We start from the raw sequence: 26,783 nt of genomic DNA on the forward strand, positions 1-26,783 counted from the left end.
GCTCTAGGTGACCTCACTTATGAGTTGGTGACTTGTGGCTTACTTGATTACCAGAGATCCATTGTAAGAATCAATTATTCTTGGAGATAAGAAATCCAAGTCCTCTCTCTAAAAGGTGCAAAGTGGAATCTAGCTTTTGCTGTCAGCTTTTGCTGACAGAAGGCAGCTTTTAAGAGCCTTGGCTGTATTTTTATACATGAGCTGTTCTGGGAACTGGTGGCGATATGCAAAAGCAGTAGGCTTTGGGGACCAGGATGGTTCCTCTTTTGAAGGCTGCTACATATATATTCTTCAGCAAAGGAGATGGTTACCTTGTCGTGGTGCTGGAGCTTGAGCACCTCAATGACATCATGAGCTAAACGGTGAAGGGACACCCAAGACGGGAAGGTCATGGCAGAGAGGTCAGACTAAATACAATCCCTGGGGAAGGAAACAGCAACCCACCCCAGTATTCTTGACATGAAAACTAAATGGATCAGTACAACCAGAGATATGTCGATATACCATCGGAAGATGGGACTCCCAGGTCGGAAGATGGTCAAAATGCTACTGGGGAGGAACAGAGGATAAGTTCAACTAGCCCCAGATGTGATGACGCAGCTAGCTCAAAGCCGAAAGGACGGCTAGCAGCCGATGGTGCTGGTGGTGAACGACGAATCTGATGTTCTAAAGATCAACACACCATAGGAACCTGGAATGTAAGATCTATGAGCCAGGGCAAATTGGATGTGGTTATTGGGGAGATGTCAAGATTAAATATAGACATTTTGGGTGAACTGAACTGAAGTGAAGTGAACTGAAATGGACTGGAATGGGCCACTTCACATCAAATGACCACCAGATCTACTACTGTGGACAAGAGGACCACAGAAGAAATGGAGTAGGCTTCATAATTAATAATAAAGTGGCTAAAGCAGTGCTTGGATACAATCCAAAACAATGACAGAATGATCTCAATTGGAATTCAGGGTAAGCCATTTAACATCACAGTGATCCAAATATACGCCCCAACCACAAATGCTGAAGAAGCAGAAGTAGATCAATTCTATGAGGATCTGCAGCACCTACTGGATAGTACGCCAAACAAAGATGTTATTTTCATTACAGGAGACTGGAATGCTAAGGTGGGTAGTCAAACGACACCTGGAATTACAGTCAAGCATGGTCTGGGAGAACAAAATGAAGCATGACATAGGCTGCTAGAATTTTGCCAAGACAACTCACTGTGCATAACAAACACTCTCTTCCAACAACCTAAGAGACGACTTTATACATGGACTTCACCAGACGGTCGACACCGAAATCAGATTGACTACATCCTTTGTAGCCAAAGGTGGCAGACATCTGTGCAGTTGGTAAAAACAAGACCTGGAGCTGATTGTAGTTCAGATCATGAACTTCTTATTGCACAATTTAGAATCAGACTAAAGAGAATAGGGAAGACCCACAGATCAGTTAGATATGAGCTCACTAATATTCCTCATGAATATGCAGTGGAGGTGAAGAATAGACTTAAGGGACTAGATTTAGTAGATAGGGTCCCAGAAGAACTATGGACAGAAGTTCGCAACATTGTTCAGGAGGCGGCAACAAAAAACATCCCAAAGAAAAAGAAAACCAAGAAGGCAAGATGCCTGTCTGCTGAGACACTGGAAGCAGCCCAAGAAAGAAGGAAAGCAAAAGGCAACAGTAATAGGAGGAGATATGCCCAATTAAATGCAAAATTCCAGAGGTTAGTCAGAAGAGATAAGGAATTATTTTTAAACAAGCAATGCGCAGAAGCAGAAGCAGATACTAGAATAGGAAGGACAAGAGACTTCTTCCAGAAAATTAGAAACATCGGAGGTAAATTCCAGGCAAAAATGGGTATGATCCAAAACAAAGATGGCAAGGACCTAACAGAAGCAGAAGAGATCAAGAAAAGGTGGCAAGAATATACGGAAGATCTGTATAGGAAGGATAATAATATCGGGGATAGATTTGACGGTGTGGTCAGTGAGCTAGAGCCGGACATCCTGAAGAATGAGGTTGAACAGGCCTTAAGAAGCATTGCTAATAACAAGGCAGCAGGAGATGATGGTATCCCAGCTGAACTGTTTAAACTCTTGCAAGATGATGCTGTCAAGGTGATGCATGCCATATGCCAGCAAATTTGCCAACACCAAAGAATGTTCAAACTATCGAACAGTGGCACTTATTTCACATGCCAGTAAGGTAATGCTCAAGATCTTGTAAGGTAGACTCCAGCAATTCATGGAACGAGAATTGCCAGATGTACAAGCTGGGTTTAGAAAAGGCAGAGGAACTAGAGACCAAATTGCCAATATCTGCTGGATAATGAAGAAAGCCAGGGAGTTTCAGAAAAACATCTGTTTCTGTTTTATTGACTATTCTAAAGCCTTTGACTGTGTGGATCATAACAAATTGTGGCAAGTTCTTGGTGGTATGGGGATACCAAGTCATGTTGTCTGCCTCCTGAGGAATCTGTATAATGACCAAGTAGCAACGGTAAGAACAGACAACGGAACAACGGACTGGTTTAAGATTGGGAAAGGAGTACGGCAGGGCTGTATACTCTCACCCTACCTATTCAACCTGTACGCAGAACACATCATCCGACGTGCTGGGCTTGATGAAGCCAAGGCTGGAGTTAAAATCGCTGGAAGAAACATTAACAATCTCAGATATGCAGATGATACCACTTGGATGGCTGAAGGCGAGGAGGAGCTGAGGAACCTCATGACAAAGGTGAAAGAAGAAACTGCAAAAGCTGGGTTGCAGTTAAACCTAAAAAAAACCAAGATTATGGCAACCAGCTTGATTGATAACTGGCAAATAGAGGGAGAAAACGTGAAGGCCGTGACAGACTTTGTCTTTCTAGGTGCAAAGATTACTGCAGATGCTGACTGCAGCCAGGAAATCAGAAGACCTTTACTTCTTGGGAGGACAGCAATGACAAATCTCGATAAAATAGTTAAGAGCAGAGACATCACACTGACAACAAAGGTCCGCATGGTTAAAGCAATGGTATTCCCCGTAGTAACCTATGGCTGCGAGAGCTGGACCATAAGGAAGGCTGAGAGAAGGAAGATAGGTGCTTTTGAACTGTGGTGCTGGAGGAAAATTCTGAGAGTGCCTTGGACTGCAAGAAGATCAAACCAGTCCATCCTCCAGGAAATAAAGCCAGACTGCTCACTTGAGGGAAGGATATTAAAGGCAAAACTGAAGTACTTTGGCCACATCATGAGAAGACAGGATACCCTGGAGAAGATGCTGATGCTAGGGAAAGTGGAAGGCAAAAGGAAGAGGGGCCGACCAAGGGAAAGATGGATGGATGATATTCTGGAGGTGACAGACTCGACCTTGTGGATGGATGATATTCTGGAGGTGACAGACTCAGCCTTGTGGATGGATGATATTCTGGAGGTGACAGACTCGACCTTGTGGGAGCTGGGGGTGGCGACAGCCGACAGGAAGCTCTGGCGTGGGCTGGTCCATGAAGTCACGAAGAGTCGGAAGCGACTGACCGAATAAACAACAACATATAGATTACTATAGGAAAAGAGAGGAAAGAAGAGTTCATCATAATGTTAAAAAGCACACTTGAATAGTGAATTGGCAACCCCCAGTAGAGCATAGGGCAAGACATAACCAGGCTAACAGGAAGAGACCTGTTTAGGATAACTTGCAGGTGTCTGGGGTTGCCAGGAAACAGCTGTGAGGAAAAGAAGGATAGCTACAGGCCACCACACATTTGGAAATGGAGGCAGTCCAGCCAAGGCACACTTCACAAAGGATAGTACGTAGAGCAGCTCTGTGCTGTATGCAGCAGGCAGGTTTGATGTGGGTATGCTGGTTTTTCCAGCAGACATGTAAGGATTGGGTGACATACCTGCACCTTTAAACACCCATGTACACATGCCTGGAAAATCTGAGTGAACCTGGATTCCTTGATGAATGTAACCAAGTGTTCAAAGATATGTCATCCACACGTTACATGTTTGCTGCTGAAAACATTAATGTAATATCAGTGTACCCATAGCAGCCATGTCTGTTATGTATAATGTAGAACTATCCTAAACCAGACTAGCTATATACTATGTTGCTAAACTGTGTGCAACACTTATTCTTTAGTTTCATTCTCAGCTAGCTTTGGGTCCCCAAGCTTTTTGGACCTGTGTGTTTGGGAATTTGAGAAACAGTTGTGGACACCACCACAAAATAGCTCCCATGAGGGATGTGGCTAGTCACATAATGGCTGCTGTGGGGTCTGGCTAGTCAAAAGTGAGCTACAGAGGTGTGGTGGTGGTGGTGGTAGGGAAATACTGAGGCTACAGGCTGGGAGAGAGTAGGAAATAGCAAGGCAAAGGGATAGAGAAAGAGCAGGGCTAGAGGCTGGGAGGGAGGAGAAAATAGCATTGGGGACCATTGGCCTATTGGAATCTCTTTTAGATACAGAGTTGTTAAAGTGGGAGGTGGGCATCCCTAAGAAGGAGCAAGAAATCACTAGGAAAGGTGAAGGCTTCTCTTCCCTATTTTTTAATTCTATCTGTGCTTTCATCATCAAGAGGCATCTTACGCGGAAGTATGGTAGTTGTGATCTTATGTTTTATTCTCTGTCTTTTCACTGCCATATTTTTGGCTGATGAGTGACATGTTATTTGTTGATACACATTTACACCCGTCATTTGGCAAAACTCATCCGGTGAACACAGCTGCTCCAGCCAAATAGCTATTGCTGTAGATCTAAAGTTTAGTTTGTTGATGTGGCCATCTTTTGTAATGAGGGTAACATGTGTGCCTGCTCTAATTGTTAGATATAATAGCCAGTTTCCAATGTTCTACATCAGCCTTTCCCAAACTGGTGCCCTCCAAATGTTTTGGACTTCAGCTCCCATAAGCCACAGCCAGCATGGTGAATATTCAGGAATCCTGGGAGTTGTAGTCCAAAAATATCTAGAGCAGTAGACTTCAAGCTTTTCAGACATGGGACCAACCTTTAGTCCAAACATACATTTGGTGACCCACTTCTTAATTTTTTCTATTTATTTGGTGGTGTTATATCCTTCTTTAGGTCTGGCTATGAGCCAGTGGTGGGTCCCGACCTACCAGCTGAAGACCATTGAGGGCACCAGGATGGGGAAGGCTACTCTTTATCATGCTCTGAGCTGCTGTGCCTACAATGTGTGCAGGAGAGAGAATGCTGGGAAACAACTGAGTGGGGGAAGTAATGGATGGAAATCTATGACCAAGTGGATCTGTGCCTTGAAGGAGGTTACACTAAGCAGCAAAGCGGGGGAAGGAAATGGAAGCTTTTCTTCTGATTGCTTCTTCACCACCACAGATGGGTCAGAGTGCATTGTATGGGAACAGGGAAGGTTGTAGGTTGTATACTGCTGGTCACCTTGCTGGTGGCCCCCCAGCTTCAGTGAAGTCAGAGCACTCTGACCCAAGTACAGCTGAAAGGGCGAACTCTTGCGTTCCTTGAATCCTTTTAATTCTTCTTTTTGCCCTCAAACATAAATAACATCGAAAATGACAACAGTGTTCAGGGAATTGGTTTTAACCGTGAGACAATATGGTGCAGTTGTAAAGAATCTAATGTGGACTCTGTAGTCATTAGTCCATCCCCTCTTTGAGGCTGTTAAGCTTGGCAGCTGAGTAAAGAGGCACCAGCAGTGGGAATGGAAAGGGAACGGAGGAGAGGGAGACTGGAGAAAATGAAGAGGAGCTGGAACAGCATCAGACCTCGGGAAGTGGTAGGACGAGAAGTGACAGTAATGGGAGGAGGGATAGGCCGGAATCGTTTCCCCCAATTCTGGCCATGAAATGTCTTGGGTCATATATTAGTAAATAATAGAAACATTGGTAAATGAGGTAGAAAATAGAATGAAATGCTGTGGAAATATTCAGTTAACGATGTTCAGCTTTCAGGGTGAGGTAAGAAAGAAACTTTTCTGCCCTTTTGTGGAAGGCAGTAAACTTACCAGATATATTATGTACCAGTTATATTTTTTCCTAAGAAACTGATAACATATTTTTAACAAATTAAATTTTGGGAGATAGAGGAGTGAGTCTTAACAAGGCAAGAGGAATAAAGTATCAGGAATATAGTAACATAGGCAAAACTGTACACACAGGATTGTTCAGACATTGTAACTGAACTGCCAGGTGAAAAAATAAACTGGATAAAAGAGAGATCATTGATGGAATTTTATAGATTTTCCACAGAGGGTGAGAAATAAACAAGAAATATTAATGCAATTATAATAGTCCTGTCGAAGAGATGAAGCATTGATCATGGAAAATTCACATAACCTGGTATTGGCTAGCCAAGTACAACATAAAAAGGAAGCCATTGTTTTTTAGGAGGGACAACCTGCAGCTGTGGAAGCAATTGCTAGCTGCATTTATAGGAGGGGGAAATGGAAGAAGCTGGATTTTTTTCTGTAGCAACAAAAGAAAATTGTGCTGACCCAGTTCTGGCTTTTGTTATGTACAAAGTACCAGTATTGACAGCAGTACAAATTATTGTCACTATCAAACCTGAAATAATGTCACGTGTGAGATGGATTGAGCCACTGTGGTGGAGGTCTTCTCCTTGGATACAATATTAGAAATCTGTTAAGTTTCTGAGAGAGATAAAAACTGGGCCTAGTACTTTTGATAAGCCTCCTTGCAGAACTCTTGCATCACGATTTAAATGTTCATATTTTAGCCCACTCATTCCAAAGGTTTGGAGTAGGTAACAGTATTCTCACCCACATCCCAAAACACCTCTTAGAGCATAATCCTATGGATGTTTAGACAGATAAAAATGACTTTTAGACTTTTTTTTCTATATAAACATGCATAGGATTGCTCCCTTACTTACCTTTTACTCCTATGGGAGGAGTTCACTTGCCTGGGAGGAATCCCTCCTGACTATAGTGGAACTACTTCTGAGCAGACATGCATATCAATCTATAGAATCCTAAACACCATACTAATATTATTCTTGTGACATCCGTTTTGACCAGTTTAACTCCAGTGAAAAATAATATCTTTTTTATACAAGTTTGTTATCAGTGGAAAGGAGGTTTACCTTCTAATATCTGAGACTGCCTTCAAAGTTCTTTAAAAGATCAGATATTAACTAATGGTCATATATTTGCTAATCATATTGAAGTCCCAGTTTGGTCAGAAGATGGGGTAAACACTTTAACACAAATAACAATAAGAAGTATGCTGCCCTGCCCCCCCCACACACACACCTCTCTGATATTTTTATTCTGTACTAATGAAATTAAAATGTCCCTAGACAAGCTAAATTCTGTGCCAAGAAAAGCTTTATTCCACAACATCTATAAATTGTGCAAATTGAGCAAATTTGTGTGATTTCTCTAATTTTCTTTCTTCCTTTTGTATTTTACATAATTCTGGTTTTACTAGTCAAAAGGGAACGAGTTATTCAGGGCAGAGATGTCCCACCAACAAGTAATGATATCCAAGTTCTCAGCAGGCATTGCTGACAGACTTTCAAGCATTTGTTTGCAGACATAAGGGCTAGAAACTTGATTTTCCTTTAAAATTAAAGCTGAGATACTCAGAATTCTGTACTGAATAATACAGTCTACAGTTTTGTGCTCCTTTGAATTATTGCATACACACAGTGTCCCTCTTATGACTTAAATAATAGACTATTCTATTGAGGAAAATAACTTAATAAACCTGCAGTTCAAGCCAACACACATTTTCCCATAGCAACAACTGGGGAAATTAACTAATCTGTTTGGCTAGCAATTTCCCCTGGCAGAAGCTAATACAGAAGTATAAATGAGCCAGTCAGACATATGAATGCATTTGCCATATAATAGCCACATCTAGATTTGAACTACTGTTGTAGAGGCTAAAAGGCAGTCGAAGAAGCAGGAGGGATCTCATACAGTACCTGCGGTGTGGATGGGATCTCATCACAGCCCTTAAGATGCACATGTATGCAGCAGACATCATACAAATATGATGTAATGTTGAATAGGGTTGTAGTTCCACCAGCGATTTACTCCAACCTGGCTGTGCGGTGAGGTCTCTGTGCTACCATGACGTCGTGGCCATTCAGCACCAGCCCTGCATTTTATCACTGAACAACTGCTTCTTCTGAGTCTGCTTATAGTCCGACTTTCCAGCTTACCACGGCTCCATTACTGACCTGTTTCCACAAGCACACTGGGTCCGGCATCATAGTCCTGCCAATAGGGTGTGTAGCCCGGCCTTTGTGGCTGTGTCGCTCTGACCTCAGTGACCCAACCCTTTCCCTCCCTGTTTTCTGGAAGTTTCATTGCCGTTTTGGAGCAGGATGCCTAAGGACCAACTATTAAAACATTACTGAAAATAAAGCACTAGAACACAGCCCATGAGCCCAGTCAGGTTTTTTTCTCCCTTTGCGCTGAATGAGGCTTGCCCTCTCAGTGACCACAGAAATAACAGAGAAGCTCCTCAATTGACACAGCACATATCAGAGCCCAATTCCTTAAATGCAATTTAGCGCGATCTTGAGGCTTCGGTCCATTGCCTTAGGACATAACTCCTTCGCAGCTTCCATACAGAGATCCTGTGCGTTAAAATGGGGGCTGGTTTCGCTCTCTTTCCCACAACAAACCCACTACTGTCTCCTCAGCAGTAACTCCCATTGTGGTCAATGAGGTCCTCTGGGTTAAAATGGGGGCTAGTTTCCCTCTTTGTGTCCCCCCCTTCCCAGCACAAGCATATGTGTGTCTCCTCGGAATTAACTCACATTGTGTTCAATGAGGCTTGCTCCTGAAATGCAAGTGCATCTGGACTTTCAGGGGAAAGGAGAAATGGGGGGAGAGGGGGAAAGCCTCTCTTCACAGCAAAGCTGATTTGTTTTTAAACATCTCGTACTCCTCCATTAGCTTCTCCTTCCATTGTCCTGGAAACACAGCCAAGGAGGCGGGAACACGGATGAGATAATCAGACCCAACCCAGACTCCACTCAGACTCCACCCAGCCATCAAGAAAATAATTCTATTAGAGCTCAGCGGAAACAGCACAGAGCCCCAGCGATGATAAGAGCTACAGCAATGATAAGCCAGGACTTTAAGCACTGTGGAAACTGGAAAAAGAGAAGATGTCATTGAAGAAACATTGCTACAAAGTTGCAAACAAAGTGAAGCCAAAGCATGATGCTTATCCTAAGCTGACATGCCTCATATGGATAAAGCAGCTCATGCCCTTTCAAAGCCAGTTTATTCAGGCACTATGTACTGAGTTGTAACCCTAAACAGCTTATTGTTCTCAAATCAAAACTGGCTGGAAATGAAATCCCAGGTTCTTGAGTTGTGTGTGTTTTGTGCACTGCACACAGATACATAGAAAATATATGGGATTGCCTGTTTCGTTCTAAGGTTGCAGGGTCCCATCCACCCAGCTGCTTACTCTGGTCTTATTTTGTCAATGGCACACAACTCTAAACTCTAAAAATCTTAAAGAACAGTTCCCAAAGGTTATGAAGCAGCAATTTCTGCTTAGTAATATGCAAGTTGGTGTGGCATGATTCAATCAGAGCGCTGTGAAAGAAACCCCAATGTGCCTTTCCTGACAGGATAAAATTGGCCTCTTTGATGGTACAAGGTGCAGAATCATGTGCTGTGGAGCAAGCACAGAGAATTCCCCTCTTTGTGCCTTGTTGTTCAGACCTGATGGGTGGATGATATAATCAGGCAGGAGCTCTTATTTTATTAATCCCCAATAAGATTGCATTCCAGACCAATCAGGAGGAAGATAAATGAATATATTATAATATTTTAATAAGATATCACATTTCTCAAGATGTCTTGCAAAAGTATTCCAAAAAATAATGCCAGCGATTTCTGATCATTTTTACAAATAGGTCTACCTTGTTGGATCCTTGTCAATTTGACCATTATCTCACTTGTAAGCATCCGGAAGTTTGCTCTTGATTTTTGAAATTAGCCTATAGTTCCTCTATTACATTCTCAGACCTCCATTACATTTTCAGCACAAAGTACACATCTTTAATATGAGTAGAGAAATTTCTGATTCTCCTCAGTCCTCACTAGCACAAAAACAGTGTAATCTTACATAATGTTAATGAGCAAGATTCTCACTCGATATCGGCTATAATACATCGTTCTGCTGATACCAGTGGAGTTATGACAGTGGCAACCAGCTGTACTCCTGGCTTTCATACCTTAGGCAGGCAAGTATCTTTGCAAGCACTTCAGCCCATTCAGTTGCTATGCAAAACTCTGATGGCAGAAAATGGAACCCTTCAGAAACAGATGCTAATGAACTGGCTAATAGAATTTTTAACAAAGTCAATTTAAGGGGCTTTATTTTTATTTCTCAATGCAACACCATATTGGGGTGTGTATAATATTAATCTTTCTGCATGATAATTTCTCTTGAAATTATATGCTCCATGTATACAAGAAAAAATGAGACCATCCATTCAGTTGCCCCCCCCCCCAATCCTTTTCTGTATTGATGTTTTTAGCTTCATTTGTAATGGAAATCCATCCCAGCTGTTGCCATGCAGGAGGCATTCCCTTGCAGTGGGATCCATAAACTGCACTCTCACAGGAAGGATTGTTTTTGTTGACAAAAATTGATCAGGTTTTAACTTTTCACATATATATCCATGAGTTTGTTCCATCAAGGCATTGAATGGGTAGGCTGTGCCTCTGCGTCTCTCTCTCTCTCTCTCTGCTATGTGATCTTTCTTTCAGCTTTCTTTCAGGAGCCCTTGGTGGATTAAGCCTCTTGCCTTTTTTTTAATCTGTTCATTAATTACTTGTGCGCTAGCGATTGTTACATTCTAGAAATAAAAGGAAATACTCTTCCTTTATTATTATCTGTGGTGACCTCAAAGCCTCTGCTTCATCTTATTTTAGTATGTGGGGGTTCCCTTAGTCATGATTAAAGGACTGAGGATGCACTTTGGGCTTCTTCCCCAACTCAATCTATTCTACAAGGAATCCCATCTGCCTTTCTATCAACACTGGCTTTAACTATGTTTAGGGCCAATCAGGGTTCCCTGTTTCACAGGGTTTGGGAACTAGATTTGAACTGGACTGGGGACTAGAAGAAGGAACCACATGATCCTGCAGCCCATTCTCAATCTGCCTTCCCTATCCCCTTCTCTCCCTCCGTCAGAGCTAGCAGGAGTGTTGCCACCTAGACTGAATAGAGACTACTGTGGCATCACTGTTTATTTATGCATTCAGCCCCTCCCATTGAATGTTGCCCAACCCCAGTCTTATTCAGAGTTAGTCACTTGTCTCTACATGCATTGAAATGATCATTTTATTGAAACTCATTGCAATCCCCAGAAGTATGCTGTGGTTTGCAGAACAGTAAAGGGGTGGGAGAGGTACAGTCTGCTTGAGAAAGGGATCTGTGTGGCTTTGTAGCATTTGGAAAATGGAGATGGGAAGAGCAGTTTTGCATATTAGGATGAGGCCAGCTTCAGCAAGCTCTCTGAACTATTATTAGGGGTGCAGTGCAGAGGGGATTGTGTATCGGCCAGCCTTGAAAAAGATCAAAGTTCACATTACACAGTGGCTTTGTAGAAAATGCTTAATGTAGGAATTAATGTGCAACCCATTTGTAGACTGTAACCCAGGACCTCAAGGCTGCAGGCCAAACACCGCCATCAGGGGTTCCACACCTCCTTTCCCTTTCCCCTTGTCAGGGGTGCCTCTGAGCATAGGCAGTGGCAGAGTAGCTCAGATTCCGAAGAGGAACCACAAAACGTGGGGGAGGAACTTTCCCAGACTCTTCCAGACAGGTTTCAATCCTCATCAGTCTGCTCAGGTTTCAATCGTCCAGCTGGATGGAGAGGGCCTCTCTTCACACACCCCTATGAGAGATAGCGAACAGGGAGAGATGGGGCTTGGAGAGCCTGAATTCTTAGACACCAGATGCAGAGCCAAGAGAGAGATGGCGGGGCAGAGCTTAGGCGATCTGCCCGATTGGCCCAGCGGGAACAGCTATGCATAGAGACCTCACGGGATAGAGAGAGATCCCCACCCCACCCCTTAAGTTAGGAAAGCGTGCCCAGCTTTTCTCAAATGGTGGGCAACTTTCAACCTTCGTAGCTTCCCTTTGAACTCCCTGAAGGCATTTTCTTTGTAGACTGTGAGTTACTGACAGTTTGCATCTGTATGACCGATTGAAGTAAAAGGATTAAAGATCTGTGGATAGAAGCCTCTTGTCTGTGTTTTGATTTGGCTATTTGAAGTTCAGCAGGGACAAAAGGGAACCTTGACACCCCTGGCTGCCAGTCGTTTGGTGATTTCCCAGCTTTTGCATGTTTACTTCCCCATTCTAAAAGGTTGAAATTCTTCTCCTAAGGCTGAGTTACTGGCAGGAAGAGGTTTAAGCTAAAACATGGCTGGGTTTTTTTGGTATTTTTGCTCCGACCCTTTGCCTTTGACCTTGCCCTGAGCTGCCTTTGGTGCCACCCACCACTGGCAGGCAGTCCCCAAGAGCTTCTCCGAAATGGAATTTGGCCCTTGGGCCAAAAAAGGGTTCAACTCCTTTTTTGCTGTAACATATGACAGAGGCAACTGCCCACGGGCTTTTTCCGATGGCTCCTGCCCCAGCTATGACACCCAGCAGCACAGTGCTCCTTATCCACACTCCTCCAAGACCTTTGCAAATTTTAGTGGAACAAGGACAGGCCTGTCATTTCATATTGAGCTCTTTGGAGCAGGCAGAACTCTGCGTGCTCTAAAGCTCAGATGAGCTTCTCTTCCCCTTTCCCAGAACCTCTGGCATATGCAGGGGAAGAAGGGGAAGGTCTCTTATGCCAGGCTTTGGAGCTGGCAGAAGCTGCATGATTCTCTCATCTTTTTTACTGCCTGGAAGCTGGGCGTGACATGAGACCTCCCACACTCCTCCCTTCAGCTTCTCTGTTTGCTGGGGACTCAGGAGGAGAGGGGTCAACAGCATCTGTAAATAATGGCTGAATAAGCCAAGCCAAAGTTTTGAACCCCTGCATGTGACCATCACAGGCATTGGCTTTATATAGCATCTGCATAAGCAACCCTTTCGTCTAGTTGTCTAGCACCCAGTAAGAAACCCTGTGTGTCACATATTGCAGTTTGTACTCTGGCCATTCACACAGTGGTAAACCTAAGTTGCTCACTGGGTGTGCGCCCAACAAAGAACTGCAGCCAATCATATCATAGTGTGATACATGGGTTAGGGATACATGGGTTGCAAACACCTCTTAGTTTATGTTCACACTTCCATTTTTAAAAGTACACTTAAAAATGTAAAGCCCATAATGTGTGGAGAGGCTCTCTGATTTCACACTCATTCTTAGTGAAAGATCCCTCCATATAATAATTTTGTAAGTGCATTTACTGGTTGCAAGTTAAATCTTGATGTCTTCATTCCCTCTCGTTTCCGCTCACGTTCCTTAAATGTCTTTTCTGTTTTAGTCATTTTCCCTCTCCGCTACTAAAGTCCATTTTTGTTCTAATTCGTCATTCAGCTGCTACTTTATTGTTCTTAATTTTTTCCAGCTACAAAAGGTGATGGTGTAACAACATGTATTATTATCTTGCCATTCTTTTTATACATCCTTTCCACCTATTTGCTTCCAGGAACGTCTTCTGTGCTTCAGAATTTAATAATGGTGGGTAAATCCTGACTTTTTAATTGACAGCTTTCCTATGCTTTAATCCCCCTCTCGCTTTTCATTCTCTGCTCTCTATATACCAGGCTGATCTTGCTGCTGTGATCTTTTCTGTTGCTTTAATTATGGAGTCAGGCAGCTGAACGTTTAAGTTTCATATTATTAATAGTGCCTTGTTTAAAGTTTTCAGTTGCAAAGCAAATGTTGAAGCATCTGAATTTGGCTAGGTTTGAAATTATACCTGGGTATTTTTTACCATTCCTATTCCCAACAGATTACACAATGGCACTGATTAGCCGCAGCATTTTGTAATACCACTTAAAGCTTTATCATAGTGGAGTACTGCCAGTAATAGTTTTTAATTCACTTATATGTACCAATTCATCTCTGTCAGGCTTCTGTTCATTTCTTCACTGTCTTACTCTGTCCCTAGCGCCTGTATAATGAGGTATGATGTCTCCCCACTTAAATGGGGGGTGGGGATGCAGAAACCCCCAGTCAATTGTGTCTGGTCTTTGACTTTTCAGATAACCAAGCCCCCTCTGCATTTATGTTCTGACATTATTGCAATTCTCACATGATTTATTCAGCGGAATCTTAGGGTTGAGGGAAGATATAGAGAAAGTGGCAATGATAACGTTGTTGGTTAATTCAGATGTTAAAAAGATGGGAGTTTTTAACAGGCATCTATGTCCTGGTGTAAAGCAACCTTTTCCATAATTTCCAGTGTAATGCATGCGTGTGCATTTATGGTTATGTCTGGGCATCTGAGCCACCGGTGTGCAAATGCTTAAGTGGAGACTGGGTGCTTAGCTGTTGTGAGTCATGGTGGATTTGTGATGGACCCGCTTGCTTGATATGTTCTGTTCAACACCAGAGCATGATTATAAAGCATCCAGTGTTCCCTAAGATTTTAGCTGGCATTTGTCTTGTATGTGTAAATTGTCCATTGTTTAATACAAACTAGCCAGGAGCTCTTTCGTGAAGGGGCTCACTTCACTGTTCTGGGCATTAAAGTAAATACTAACATTGGTTGTTTTGTTTCCTAGGATTGGGGCAAAGCATCTGGAGCTGCGGCAGAAGCAGACCAGGGGACTCGCTGAGTATTCCCCTGGTGCTGTGGGTCCACCGCCTGATATTGATGATGATGAGATGGACCCAAATTATGCACGAGTGAATCACTTCCGGGAAATGTATCCAGGTGTCAGTGCCTATAGGCCATCTTCTCCACCTGTTTCAGAAAGCTTTGAGTGCGATAACCCTCCAGCACCTGTGGACAGGGACCACTTAGAAGGACTGTATGCACGGATAAACAAGCCACCCCATCAGCATGCTCCTGTTGAGAGGTAATGCTGTTATCATGGAAACCATTTAATGCGTGCGTAGATATTATAAAATGTAACAAAATGGCATAACACCTGTGTTATATTTTGAGGAGTGATTTTTTGGGTTGAATGTCTTGTTCCTAAGATTTTTTTCAGTAGCATATCAATGGATAGTACACACCATTGGTTGCACTATGCAATATTATCGCAAACAGTGATATTATGCAAGCCTGATGAGGACTTGGGCATGGTTGGCTAATAAACCAGTGTCTGTGTTCATGATCAGGATGTTAAGAAGCTAAGCTTCAGGTTCCTTAATTCCTAAATCAATTTTTCTTTTTTTTCTTTTTTACAATAAGAGAGATCCTTATTACTAAGTTTGCTTGAACTCTTCTGTAATTTTACTCAGATGGGCCGCATGATTTTTAATGATCAAAGCTTCATATTTGCTTAAAAGGAAACAATATCTTTACTCTACATTTGCACCAGTAACAGTCTTACTACTCAAGGTCATAATAAAATTGAAATCATTATAAAAAGGCACCTATTTCACAAATTGACTGAACTGACCTGCTTCAAATCCAATTGCGGTGCTACCGAATAAGTAGCTTTCTTCTTTTTCTGCTCTGAAGAAGTTGTAATTCGGCAGCCCTAAAAGACTTTGTGTGTTCAAATTGCTTTTTGCCCCACACAATCATTTGGTGCCTATTTGCTGCAAAAGCTGGTTGCTTGTACAGTGATTTACTGTGCATGCTTACAGTTTACATTTCCCCTGTTGTGTGATATTATGCACCTTCAATTAAGTTGGAGGGAGGACTGAGAATCATGGCACTTTTATGCATCCTGTAAAGTGTGGCTTCACAAGACAGATTACCTTTCAGCGTCTTTCCAATAACCAAGTAGGGCAGGGAGGAAGGAGCCATTTTTAATCCTTACTGTCAAGCTTCCAGGTTGGTAGCTTTAAGAAATACAGAAATCTTTTTCTATATAAGTTAAAAAAGGAAGCACACACATCTAGGCACAGTCATAGAGCCATCACCAGGAAGTCCTGAAATCTGGCATTGGAGAATACAAAGTAATACAGTACTTGACTAGGTTTCCTATGTTTAAACGAATTCAAGGCACTTTCAGTGGGCAATGTGAAACAGATAGACAGTAACAGAAGAGTGAGGAAGAATGTTTGTTACTGAGGCTTGTATAACTTGGTTGTCAGCCCTTTGACTTACTTCTACAGTGTATATGCAAATAAATACTGTATACTTAATATGTACTTCTTAATACAGAAGTAAATAGTATGGCTTTAAAAGGGATTTAATTGGGTCACTATTGCTAGGACGAGAATTCTAAAAAGACCTGATGGTTTGGAAATCGGCATGCCTAGTTTGTCTCCATTTTTGGAGCAGGAGCACTGGAGAAAGATTTGTTCTTGGAGAGGTAACTCCACAAATCCCTTTATACCCAACCTTTATTTCAGTCACCAGGAAGTTTTAAATGTGGGCATTATCTTTGTTCTTCCTGTCTCTAATCTTCATGTTGCAAAGTTAAGCTTTTTTGTGAACTAGGGCAAAAATTACCTGAAAGATGTAATTTGCCATGAAAGGGGTGGTCTTTTCCACACAAGATGAAGGCCTTTTGTTCACCCAGGCCTTTTAAATAACTCATGTAATCTGGGTCTCTCAGTTTTAACATCCGTATGTTTAATTTTGAGGTACTGTGAATTTTGTTTTGTCTTTATGTTTTATTTTTCTTTTGATTGTATGGTTTTATGTTCTGTTATGTATTTAAATTGTTTTTATGTTTGTTTATTGTAAGCCACCCAGAGAACTTTGTTATGCAGCTATAAACAAATGTCATAATAAAATAAAATACGAAAGGTCATTGGTTGGGGCTCTGCCTTATAGTTCTCCCCCCATGTGAGAAGTTTGGTTTTTACCAAGGTAGTAAACCTTATTAATCCCACCTGGCCTTTGGTAATCTCCGATGAATAGAAATTACAGGTGCTGTTGCACAGGATATGGATTTTTGGCTGATTCTTCATTATGTTTTTGTCCTGATTTGATTATGTTTGGTTCTTAATTGCCATTTGTTATGTTTCTTTCTGAGGAGCCTTTGTGAAGTGTATGTGTGTGTAGGAAATGAAATCTATCTTGGTAAATGCTTTAAATGCCAGATATTACATTTTAAAATAAATTAATGAAATGCCCAGCCTTTTCACATTGACAGTGTCTTTAAGCAAGAGCTAGGGCAAATGCCTGTGTTCATTAGTTTATGGCTTTTTCACATCAACCAGTTTAGAACTCCTTTTATGTACTTAAGAGTGAAATTGGAAAGAAGTTGAAAAGTAAGTATTAGGCCAGATCTGTCCATTTCCATAATATGAAATATAAATTTCTATTGCTATTATCATTAAATTAGAAATGGCCAACAAATGTCAATCCCAAATCCACTAGCATTCAGTTATCCATAACTAAGGTGGACATGTGTGTTTTATGTGGACCCAGTGTCTTGGATTATAATTTAGGTTAGGCATTTTAAAAGCAAAATTTATAATTAAAAGATAACCAACTTTGGTGGCCACAACAGGGTACTGACTCCAGTCTACCATTTTACATCAGCACTTGCATGTTAGGAACTTTTTCAAGATGCTTTATTGCTATGTTTTATGATACCTGTTAGGCTTTGCTAGAGGCTGAAGTAGGATGAGTGTCTTAACATAGAGTTGGGATATAGGTAACAGGGCAGGGTTTAATCAGGCCATTTTCTTTCTAGCAAAATCTTGAGCTGTGAACCTCTTTTTTACCTCTTCCCCAAGTTTTAATGCACGCTGTTGCTTGTACCCACCTATAGCAGCTTGCTGGGTTGGGACCACTATCTTCTAGATAAGATGTTTATAGCAGCCATTGGATCTTTATGAAGACTGGAGAGCCAGTGGGTGGAGTGGTTAAAGTGTTGGACTGGGACTGAGGGGACCTGAGTTCTAGTCCCCACTTGGCCATGAAGCTCATGGGGTGACTTTGGACCAGACTCTCAGCCTAACTTACCACACAGGGTTGTTGTGATGATAAAATAGAAAGGAGGAGGATTGTGGAAGCCACCTTGAGTTTCTTGGAGGAAAAAAGGCAGGGTATAAATGTAATAATAAATGAATAATATAATATATTTATACATTTGTACCATGGACTGAAATCTTGAGCGAATGGTTCCTTTGAAAATGAAGGAGGCTGCAAGAAAGGGAGACTTATTTGTTTTTTATTCCAAGAGAATTAAATAGATAACATATATAGGCAGCAATGTGAAAGCTTGGAGAAAAACTGGGACACACCCCCAAAAAAACATTCAGAAAAACTGTCCCCCCCATTTCCCCCCCAAATCCCTGGAAATAATACTTTTCCTGTTTTTTTCTGCCCCCCTTTTTTTCCTTAGTTCCCCCCCCCCCAGGCCTTCAGGTCTCTACACATGGTAACTATCCAGTTATAGAGCAACTATAGGTGCATATGTAACAGCTGTTACATATACATCACATTAAACTGCCTCTGTGGTAGCTGTCTGCATGCCAACCTCTCCATAAAGATCAGAGGATTTCCTTCATGCCACTTCATTCCTCCAAATAAATAAAACCATTTTTAGTGGCACGGAAGGAACCACCACTGAATATTCATTGAATGTGTTGTACTGTATGGGGATTAGGGATGGGTTAGAATTCTTTTTCAGTTTGGTTTTGATAAGAATTTACCAAAATTCGTGAAATTCTCCATATTTGGGTGAAAAAACTCGAGATTAAAAAAAAATGAATGTGGAAGCAAGTGAAACACACACATTTCTCCATCTAGGCCCAGGGCTTTGAGAGCTTACCTCTTAGAAGTCGAGTTTTGAATCTTTGTGTGTTCAGTCATGTTCGTAGTGATGAATGAATCAGGGTTACCACCTTTTTGCTGCCAGGCCCCTTATCTTTAATAGCTATATTGCAGGCATGTAGATCATGGTCTTCTCGCTGGGAACAGCGGCACCTAGTGATCATTTGGCTGGCGTAGGTGGGTGAGGGTGTCACTGAAGTTTGTTTTTAATAGGAATTTACGAACATTCGCAAAGTTCTTCACATGTGAGGAACAAAGAATTTGAGATTCTAAAAAGCTGGATGCAGGAGAAAGTGAAACTGACACACTTGCCTATCCCTAGTGGAGACAGCCATCACAATGAGCTATTTAAAGTGCCCTGCAAATAGCAGCAGTTTTGTGTGTGTCATTTCCTCAGTAGGTCAGGTATGAAATCTGCTTTGTCCACCAAATCAGGATAAAGAAAGAAAATGGAAATGTCTTATTGGCCAAAAAAAAAGTCATTTCATTTTTATAAAGGTTCAGCATTTAACACTCGGTTTGTTATGCAGTAGTTTCACCAGTCTTCACTCTCAGTCTTAGTTACTCTTTGTGTTATTTTATCACAGTTAATTTTATTTCAAGTTAATGTATCTTTTTTCCCACCTCTTACTCACAATCTGTGACACACAGTGTGAGGACCTGAGAAATTACTTAAATTAGTTGGGTTCCTCCCCACCACCTTTATTTATGTATGTATATATTTATTTTTCCAACAAACAAAACCTAGATGATCTCATCTGAGTTTTAGAATTCCTGTCATGGGCCATTACTATAGAGAATTGAATTAAAACTCATGCATTGAATCAAGCAGTCACTTCCCCCCCCCCCCCATGAAGAATGTATTATCATCCCTTTAATGATTTTATAAAATTATGAGGCAGCTTATAATAAAGGATCCCTGTGGCTTGATCACTGTACCTAATACTGATATACAATTAGCCATGACTCTACAAAGTGCCCTATTTTTATGTCCTACTTCTTGTTTGTCTCAAAACTATCCCAATAATTAGGAGCCTCTCTGTACTTCAAAGGGTAAAGAAGAATCCCAAATATAAGTTCTAAAACCATTTATTCAGCAGTATAGCATTAATCCCCCCTATTGAATGCTTACAGCATGAACTTGTAGTAATCTTGATGGATACAAACTTGAGTCACCTTCTTTGATGGTGGCTTAGTGGTTAAGACGCTAAACTGCAGACTGGAAGGTCGGCAGGACAGCAGTTCGAGACCTGAGTGCTGCGTGACGGAGTGAGCTCCCGTCTTCAGTCCCAGCTTCTGCCAACCTAGCAGTTCGAAAGCAAGACATTGCAAGTAGATAAATAGGCACCGCCTCGGTGGGAAAGGTAACAGCGTTCCGTGCACCTCGGTGTTCAGTCATGCCAGCCACATGACCACGGAAGCGTCTTCGGACAGCGCTGGCTCTTCGGCTTAGAAACGGGGATGAGCACCGCACCCTAGAGTCGGAAATGACTGGTTGGGGACACCTTTACATACTTTTTTCAACTGGATTCCAGTGTTTGTAATTGAAAGTAGATATACGGTCTGTAAAATTCACACAATTACCTTGGTGAAATACTTTGAGTGGTTCTTATATTTCATCTAGCTATGTCTTTCTTCAAATTCTTTGAAACCTTCGTGTGGAGTAGCGGGGACGGGGGGTGGGGGGCAGAGGTCAGTGGCAGAGTCCTTTGTGTACAGAAGGTTCCAGGTTAAATCCCTGACATCTCCAGTGAAAAGCATCTCAAGGAACAGGGGCTGAGCTGGCAAATCCAGACCTTGGAGAGGTATTACTTGTCAAAGTAGTTACTATTAGGCTAGATCAAGGGTAGACAATGTGGTGGCACCCTGGACACCTTTCTTGGAACCCACCACAGTGCCCTACCTCTCCCAATTTTTCTTTTTATTCTTACCAGCAGCTGGGATTGCTGTGAAATAGGTTTATGTTGGTTCTGAAAACTATGATTGCAAAGGAGTTGTTTAGTGTTGGGGTTCAGACCCCACCTCTGCCTTGTACTCATTTGGGGGGGCCGGTTACCCATCCCTTGTCATGCCTCCCATGGCAGCCATTTTGTGGTGGTGTCCAGTACAGTTTTTCAAATTGCCAGATGTGCCCACAGCACAAAAAGGTTGCCCACCCAAAAAGGTTGCCCACCCCTGGACAAATGGTATGAAAATCTATGAGTGGTCAGTATGGGTTGAGCCCCCACTCACATGTATTTGCCCCTGATTCCCAAAACAAGATAGGGACAGATTTTGGAGTCAAAGTGCTCCACATTTTTATTAAGGGGGCTGCAAAAGAGAGGATATTAAACCAAACAATCCTGATAACTCTTCCAGTGAGTGCCAGCGTGTCAGCCTATTTAGGTCAAGGGAATGGTGTTGAAAGCACAGCTCTGTTATCAAATGTAAATGTATTTAAACTTTTAATACCCAGCGGGGTACTTAAAGTTTAAATATCTTTAAATTGCTCTTCTCTCTGATCACTAGTAGGAGATAAGAATGGGGTTTCTCTACATACTGCTAAAGAGAGCTTCCTTTCTTTGCTCTTTCTGAACTCCTCCCTTCTCCTTTCTTTTCCCACAGCCCAACTGATCAGTGGGTGGAAGCTGCACAACCTTCAAGCAAGAGCCATATGTAGCCCATGGGTTGTGCACCTCATTTTACATTATCGAGAATGAGCCATGGCAAAACTTTTGCTCGCACACACCTCCTTCCCTTTCCTCCTTCTTCATGAACAAGAGGAGAGTGAAAGCTGCTTATTTTGTTTGTGACTAAACCAGTTTCCTGTTATGTATGAACTCATAATTCTCTCTCTCTCCATGGCACACACTCACACACCTCCCTAGAAGTATCAAATATGCTTGGGTTCATGTGGTTTTAGCACTTATGTAGGATAGGTTTGGCCTTCTCTTTATGAGTATATGCTGTTCAATGGAGGAAGGGTGTCATACGAGTGTATGCTGCTTCAATACTTCAGTTGTCAACGTTCTTTACCATCTTTATCTCAGTGCCACTTCACGTGCACTTTTCCCAATATGGAGATCAATACTAGTGTAGGGAAAGTGAGTAAAATGGAGTGTATGAATGCCAGTAGTGGTGTTGCTGTTGATACACTAGATTTTCCACAGTGCTGTAGCCCTCGGTCATTTCTTATATATGAAGGGCTAAGCAGAACAAAGAGGCCTCTTACCATAGCATTTCACACCCTCAGTTTTATTGTTGGTATAGGCAAGAGCACAACATATGAACAGGAAATGTGTCAGTGTGGTTCTGCGTTGGATCCATATGACCAGGACTATGCTTATCGAAATAAGGAGCATAATTATAACTTAGTTACAGTCATACCATGGCTCAGTTCAGACATCACTCCAAATCATAGTTTTAGCTAACCATAGTTTTGATCCAACTATCCATAGTTTGAGCTTCATAACTTAACAGGCAAACAGTGGTTTGAAGGTAATTATCTGTTTGGGGGCAGTATCCAACAGGGCGCTTCCACCACGGCAATTCTGTTGTGCCCCCGCCAGTTCCGTTCCGCAAGTGAGACCCACCACTTGCGCAATGGAGATTTTGTGCTTCCAGGAGTAAGTGCTCATTTCTGGAGCAGGGCAGATCAACTGAGTTCATACAAAGGAGCTCTGTCCTGATCCAGAAACAAGCATTTCTGCTAATTTCAGGGCTTCCTGTAGGAAGCATTAAATCTCCATTGTGCAAGTGGTGGGTCCCACTTACGCAATGGAATTGATGGGAGGGGCCGCTTGCACAACAGTCCCATTGGATACTGCTGTTGGTTTCCATTCTGCCTAGCAGTCCCACTTCTTATGGGCAGGGGCCTCTAGAAATGAGCCAATGGCCATCACTATGACTTGTCAGTTCAAACATCACATAAAGCCCAAGCTGTGGTTTGGAAACCCACTTCAAATGATGGTTTCTTGTTCTAGTTTGCAAGCTGGTTGCAATTCAGCTTCATCTGGTTCATCAGTTGCAAACCTTTTATGAACTTCGGCTAGTTCATCAGCTAGATAGGGATACTTAGGCTACAATGATCAATGCTTTAATAACCTCCAGGTTGGATTACTCTAAAGTACTACACATGGGGCTGAACACAGTCCAGAAGCTTCAGCTAGTTCAGAATTCAGCTGCTAGAATTCTGGCTGGTTTGCCTAGGTGGAGCCATATGACATCCACTCTGAAGGAGCTACATTGGCTGCCTATTTGCTTCCGAGCCCAACTGAAGGTGCAGAAGCTTACATTTAAAGCTCTAAACAGCTTGGGGCTCAAATATCTGAAGGAGCACCTCCTCCCATATCAACCTGCCCCTGCAGTAAAATCATCAGAGGAAGCACTTCTCTGTACTCCTTCTGTAAGAGAACTACATTTAACACCTACAAAAGAGAGGGCCTTCTCTGTGGTGGCGCCTCAACCAGCAGGGGCTGGGGCTGGTGGCTCTGATTTTGTTGGGGCTGTGAATCCATTTTGGGTTTTAGTCAGAATCAGCCGGAACTCTGAAGGAGCTATCCAAGATGCTGAACCCTATCCCTAAATAGGCTCAGTACCTTGGATAACTCCTTTAGAGTTCTGGCTGGTTCTGACTGAAACCCAGAGTGGAGTCACAGTCCCACCAAAATCAGAGTCACCAGCCTCCACTGCCCTCAATTTTGGAATGACCTCCCATGGGAAATGCGCTTAGCTCTAACTCTGTGCTCTTTTCAGCACCAGGTGAAGTTGTTCTTATTTGCACAGGAATTAAAAAAAAATCAATGTTTTTATATTTTCAGATTTAAGTTTGTTACCTTTTAGCTGGTTGAATTTATTTTCATTTCATTTATTATATTTCTATACCACCCCATAGCAATGCTCTCTGGGAGTTTCACAAAAATTATGCCTTTCCATTTTTGATGCTTAGCTTTTAGATGTTTATTGTATTCTATTGTATTGTTTTTAGATAATTTTATGTACACCACCGTGAAGTCCTTTGGGGATTATGGCATGGATTATACATATTTTAAACAAACAAATAAATAATGGCTTGTCAATCTAGGCATAGTGCCAGCCATAATTTAGCTTCCTTATATCAGAAGCAGGAAACCAACGAGGGAGGCAGTTTGATCACTGGATGACAGTGGAGTTAAAGGAGTACTAAAAGAGGACAAGGAAATTGCGGAGAAGCTGAATGAATTATTTTCATCCATCTTGAGTGCAGAAGATATAGGCCAGATGCCTCTGCCTGAACCGATGTTTTCAGGAAGGAAATCTGAGAAACTAAGGCAAATAGTGGTGACAAAAGATGAAGTCCTCAACCTTATTGACAAATTGAAAGTCAATAAATCACCAGGCCCAGATGGTATTCATCCTCGAGTTCTTAAAGAATTCAAATATGAAATTGCTGATCTTCCAACAAAAATATGCAACATGTCCCTAAGATCAGCCTCTGTACTAGAGGACTGGAAGATGGTCAATGTAACACTAATTTTTAAAGAGGGATTCGGGGGGAACTGGGAAATTACAGGCCAGTCAGCATAACGTCTCTTCCAGGTAAATTGGTTGAAAGCATTATCTCACTAACTTTTAGAGTTCTTTGAGGGTGTCAAACATGTAGATAGGGGTGATCCTGTTTTGCTTACTTCGATTTCCAAAAGGCTTGTGACAAAGTCCCTCACCGAAGACTTCTGAGAAAACTTTGCAGCCATGGAATAAGAGGAGAAGTCTTCTTATGGATCAATAACTGGTTAAAGAACAGAAAACAAAGAGTAGGAATAAATGGTAAATCTTCACAATAGAGGGAAGTAAATAGTGGGGTCCCACAGGGAACTGTACTGGGACCAATGTTTTTCAACTTGCTCATAAACATTCTGGAATTAGGAGTGAACAGTGAAGTGGCCAAGTTTGCCAGTGACACCAACTTATTTAGGGTGGTTAAAACAAAAAAGGATTATGAGGAACTCCAAAAGGATCTCTCCATACTAGGAGAATGGGCAGCTAAATGGCGAATGCGATGCAAGCAAGTGTAAAATGATGCACGTTGGGGCAAAAAATCCTAACTTCAAGTATAACCTGATGGGATCTGAGCTAGTGGTGACCAAACAAGAAAGGGATCTTGAGGCTGTGGTGGACAGCTCGATGACAATGGTAACCCAGTGTGTGGCCGCTGTAAAAAAAGGCAAACTCCATGTTAGGCATAATTAGAAAAGGAATTGAGAATAAAACTGCCACTATCGTACTGCCCTTACACAAATCTATGGTGTGACCACACTTGGAATACGGTGTACAGTTCTGGTCACCACACCTAAAAAAAAGATATTGTAGAGCTGGAAAAAGTGCAGAAAAGGGCAACTTAAAATGATGAAGGGGCTGGAGCATCTCCCCTATGAGAGAAGGTTACAACAGCTGGGCTTGTTTAGCTTGGAAAAAAGGAAGGTAAGGGGAGACATGACAGAGGTCTAAAAATTATGCACGGTATGAAGAATGTGGATAGGGAGACACTTCTCCCTCTCTCAAAATACTAGAACCTGGGGTCATGCCATGAAACTGATTGGTGGGAGATTCAGGACAGATAAAAAGAAGTACTTCTTCACACAGCACATAGTTAAACTATGGAATTTGCTATCACAAGATGTAGTGATGGCCACCAGTGGGGAGGACTTTAAAAGGGGGTTAGACAAATTCCTGGAGGAAAAGTCTGTCAGTGGCTACTAGTCCTGATGGCTATGTGTTACCAGAGGCAGTGAGCCTATGTACACCAGTTGCTGGGGAATATGGGTGGGAGGGTGCTGTTGTAATCACGTCCTGCTTATGGTTTCCTGGTCGACAGCGGACTGACCACTGTGTGAACAGAATGCTGGACTAGATGGACCCTTGGTCTGATCCAGCATGGCTCTTCTTATGTTCTTACATTCTTAAGCTGGATTTGGTGTGTTGTCTGAATTTAGCCATTGAACTTATGCCTGAGCAGGAATTTGAACTTAGGGTTCACCAAATCCATTGCTGGCCAGGGACTAATTTTTTTCTACATGCAAAACCAGGCAAAACTTATTTTCATTCTCACCCTACTCCCCAGTATTTCTCTCTCTTTATAATATTTCCATTCTGTACACAATTCCACAATGTCCTTTAACCTTTCACAGGCAGCACAGTAATAAGAATGTTAACGTTGTGTGTGCGCATACACATAATTTTTTTTTTTAACCTGCCATTTAATTTTAAATGCTAATATGTGTGCGGGTAATTAAGAAGCCAAAATTGACTATGAAGTTGGTAAGCTATAAGAATGGGAGAGGGAGATCATTACGCCTCTGCTCATGGATAGCTATTTGCAAACCAGCTGATAATGTGCAAAATGAAGATTTCGTAAGTGGCATTTTAAATGAATGGTTAATGGCTTGAAGATTAATTAAATAGTCAGAGTTGTTCAAAAGAGAACCTGCTAAAATCTTGTTTATAGGCCAGTCGCCTGTATAATGGAAGTGCAGCACGGCTGTGGTATTTCCATCTTGCAAGCAAGCAATTTAGAACATTTTTACCCTTGAACCAAAAAATATCTTTCCAGAATATGTTCCTTAATTAATATGTGCATGGTCAAAAATGTTTTAACGCAAAATACGTTACTGCTAAATACATTCCATAAAATAAAAGATAAAACCTTGAATTTATTGTTCTACCAGTATAACGGGTATTCCTGGGATGATGTGGAGAATCATATTTCCCAGCTACAGAACATTGCTCCCTTTGAGAGTTGGGGAAATGCATTATTCTTTCACCAAAAGTGCTAGCTTGGAGAAAACATCTGGATTTCAAGGCAGCAGCAATAATATGATTTTCTGGAAAGACCATTAATGTGCAGTATCATTCCTAGACAACATCCAAGCATGCAGTTCATCACAGATTTAAGCATTCTGAGTTGTAGATGGGTAGTAGTAT

At 41.9% G+C, this 26,783-nt stretch overlaps 1 protein-coding gene across 1 annotated transcript in view; it reads left to right on the forward strand.

The window, feature by feature from the left end:
- The window catches only part of PARD3B (par-3 family cell polarity regulator beta), a 679,914-nt gene that overhangs the window by 495,893 nt on the left and 157,238 nt on the right, over positions 1 to 26,783 (forward strand). The window contains exon 20 of the mRNA XM_084818423.1: positions 14,716 to 15,012. Coding sequence (XP_084674549.1) covers positions 14,716 to 15,012 — 297 coding nt within the window. The remainder of the gene's footprint in view (positions 1 to 14,715; positions 15,013 to 26,783) is intronic.

This window comes from Heloderma suspectum, chromosome 1, assembly GCF_057233095.1.
Source record: "Heloderma suspectum isolate Gila_16-S chromosome 1, 16-S_ref, whole genome shotgun sequence".
In the NCBI taxonomy this organism is placed as follows: domain Eukaryota; kingdom Metazoa; phylum Chordata; class Lepidosauria; order Squamata; family Helodermatidae; genus Heloderma; species Heloderma suspectum.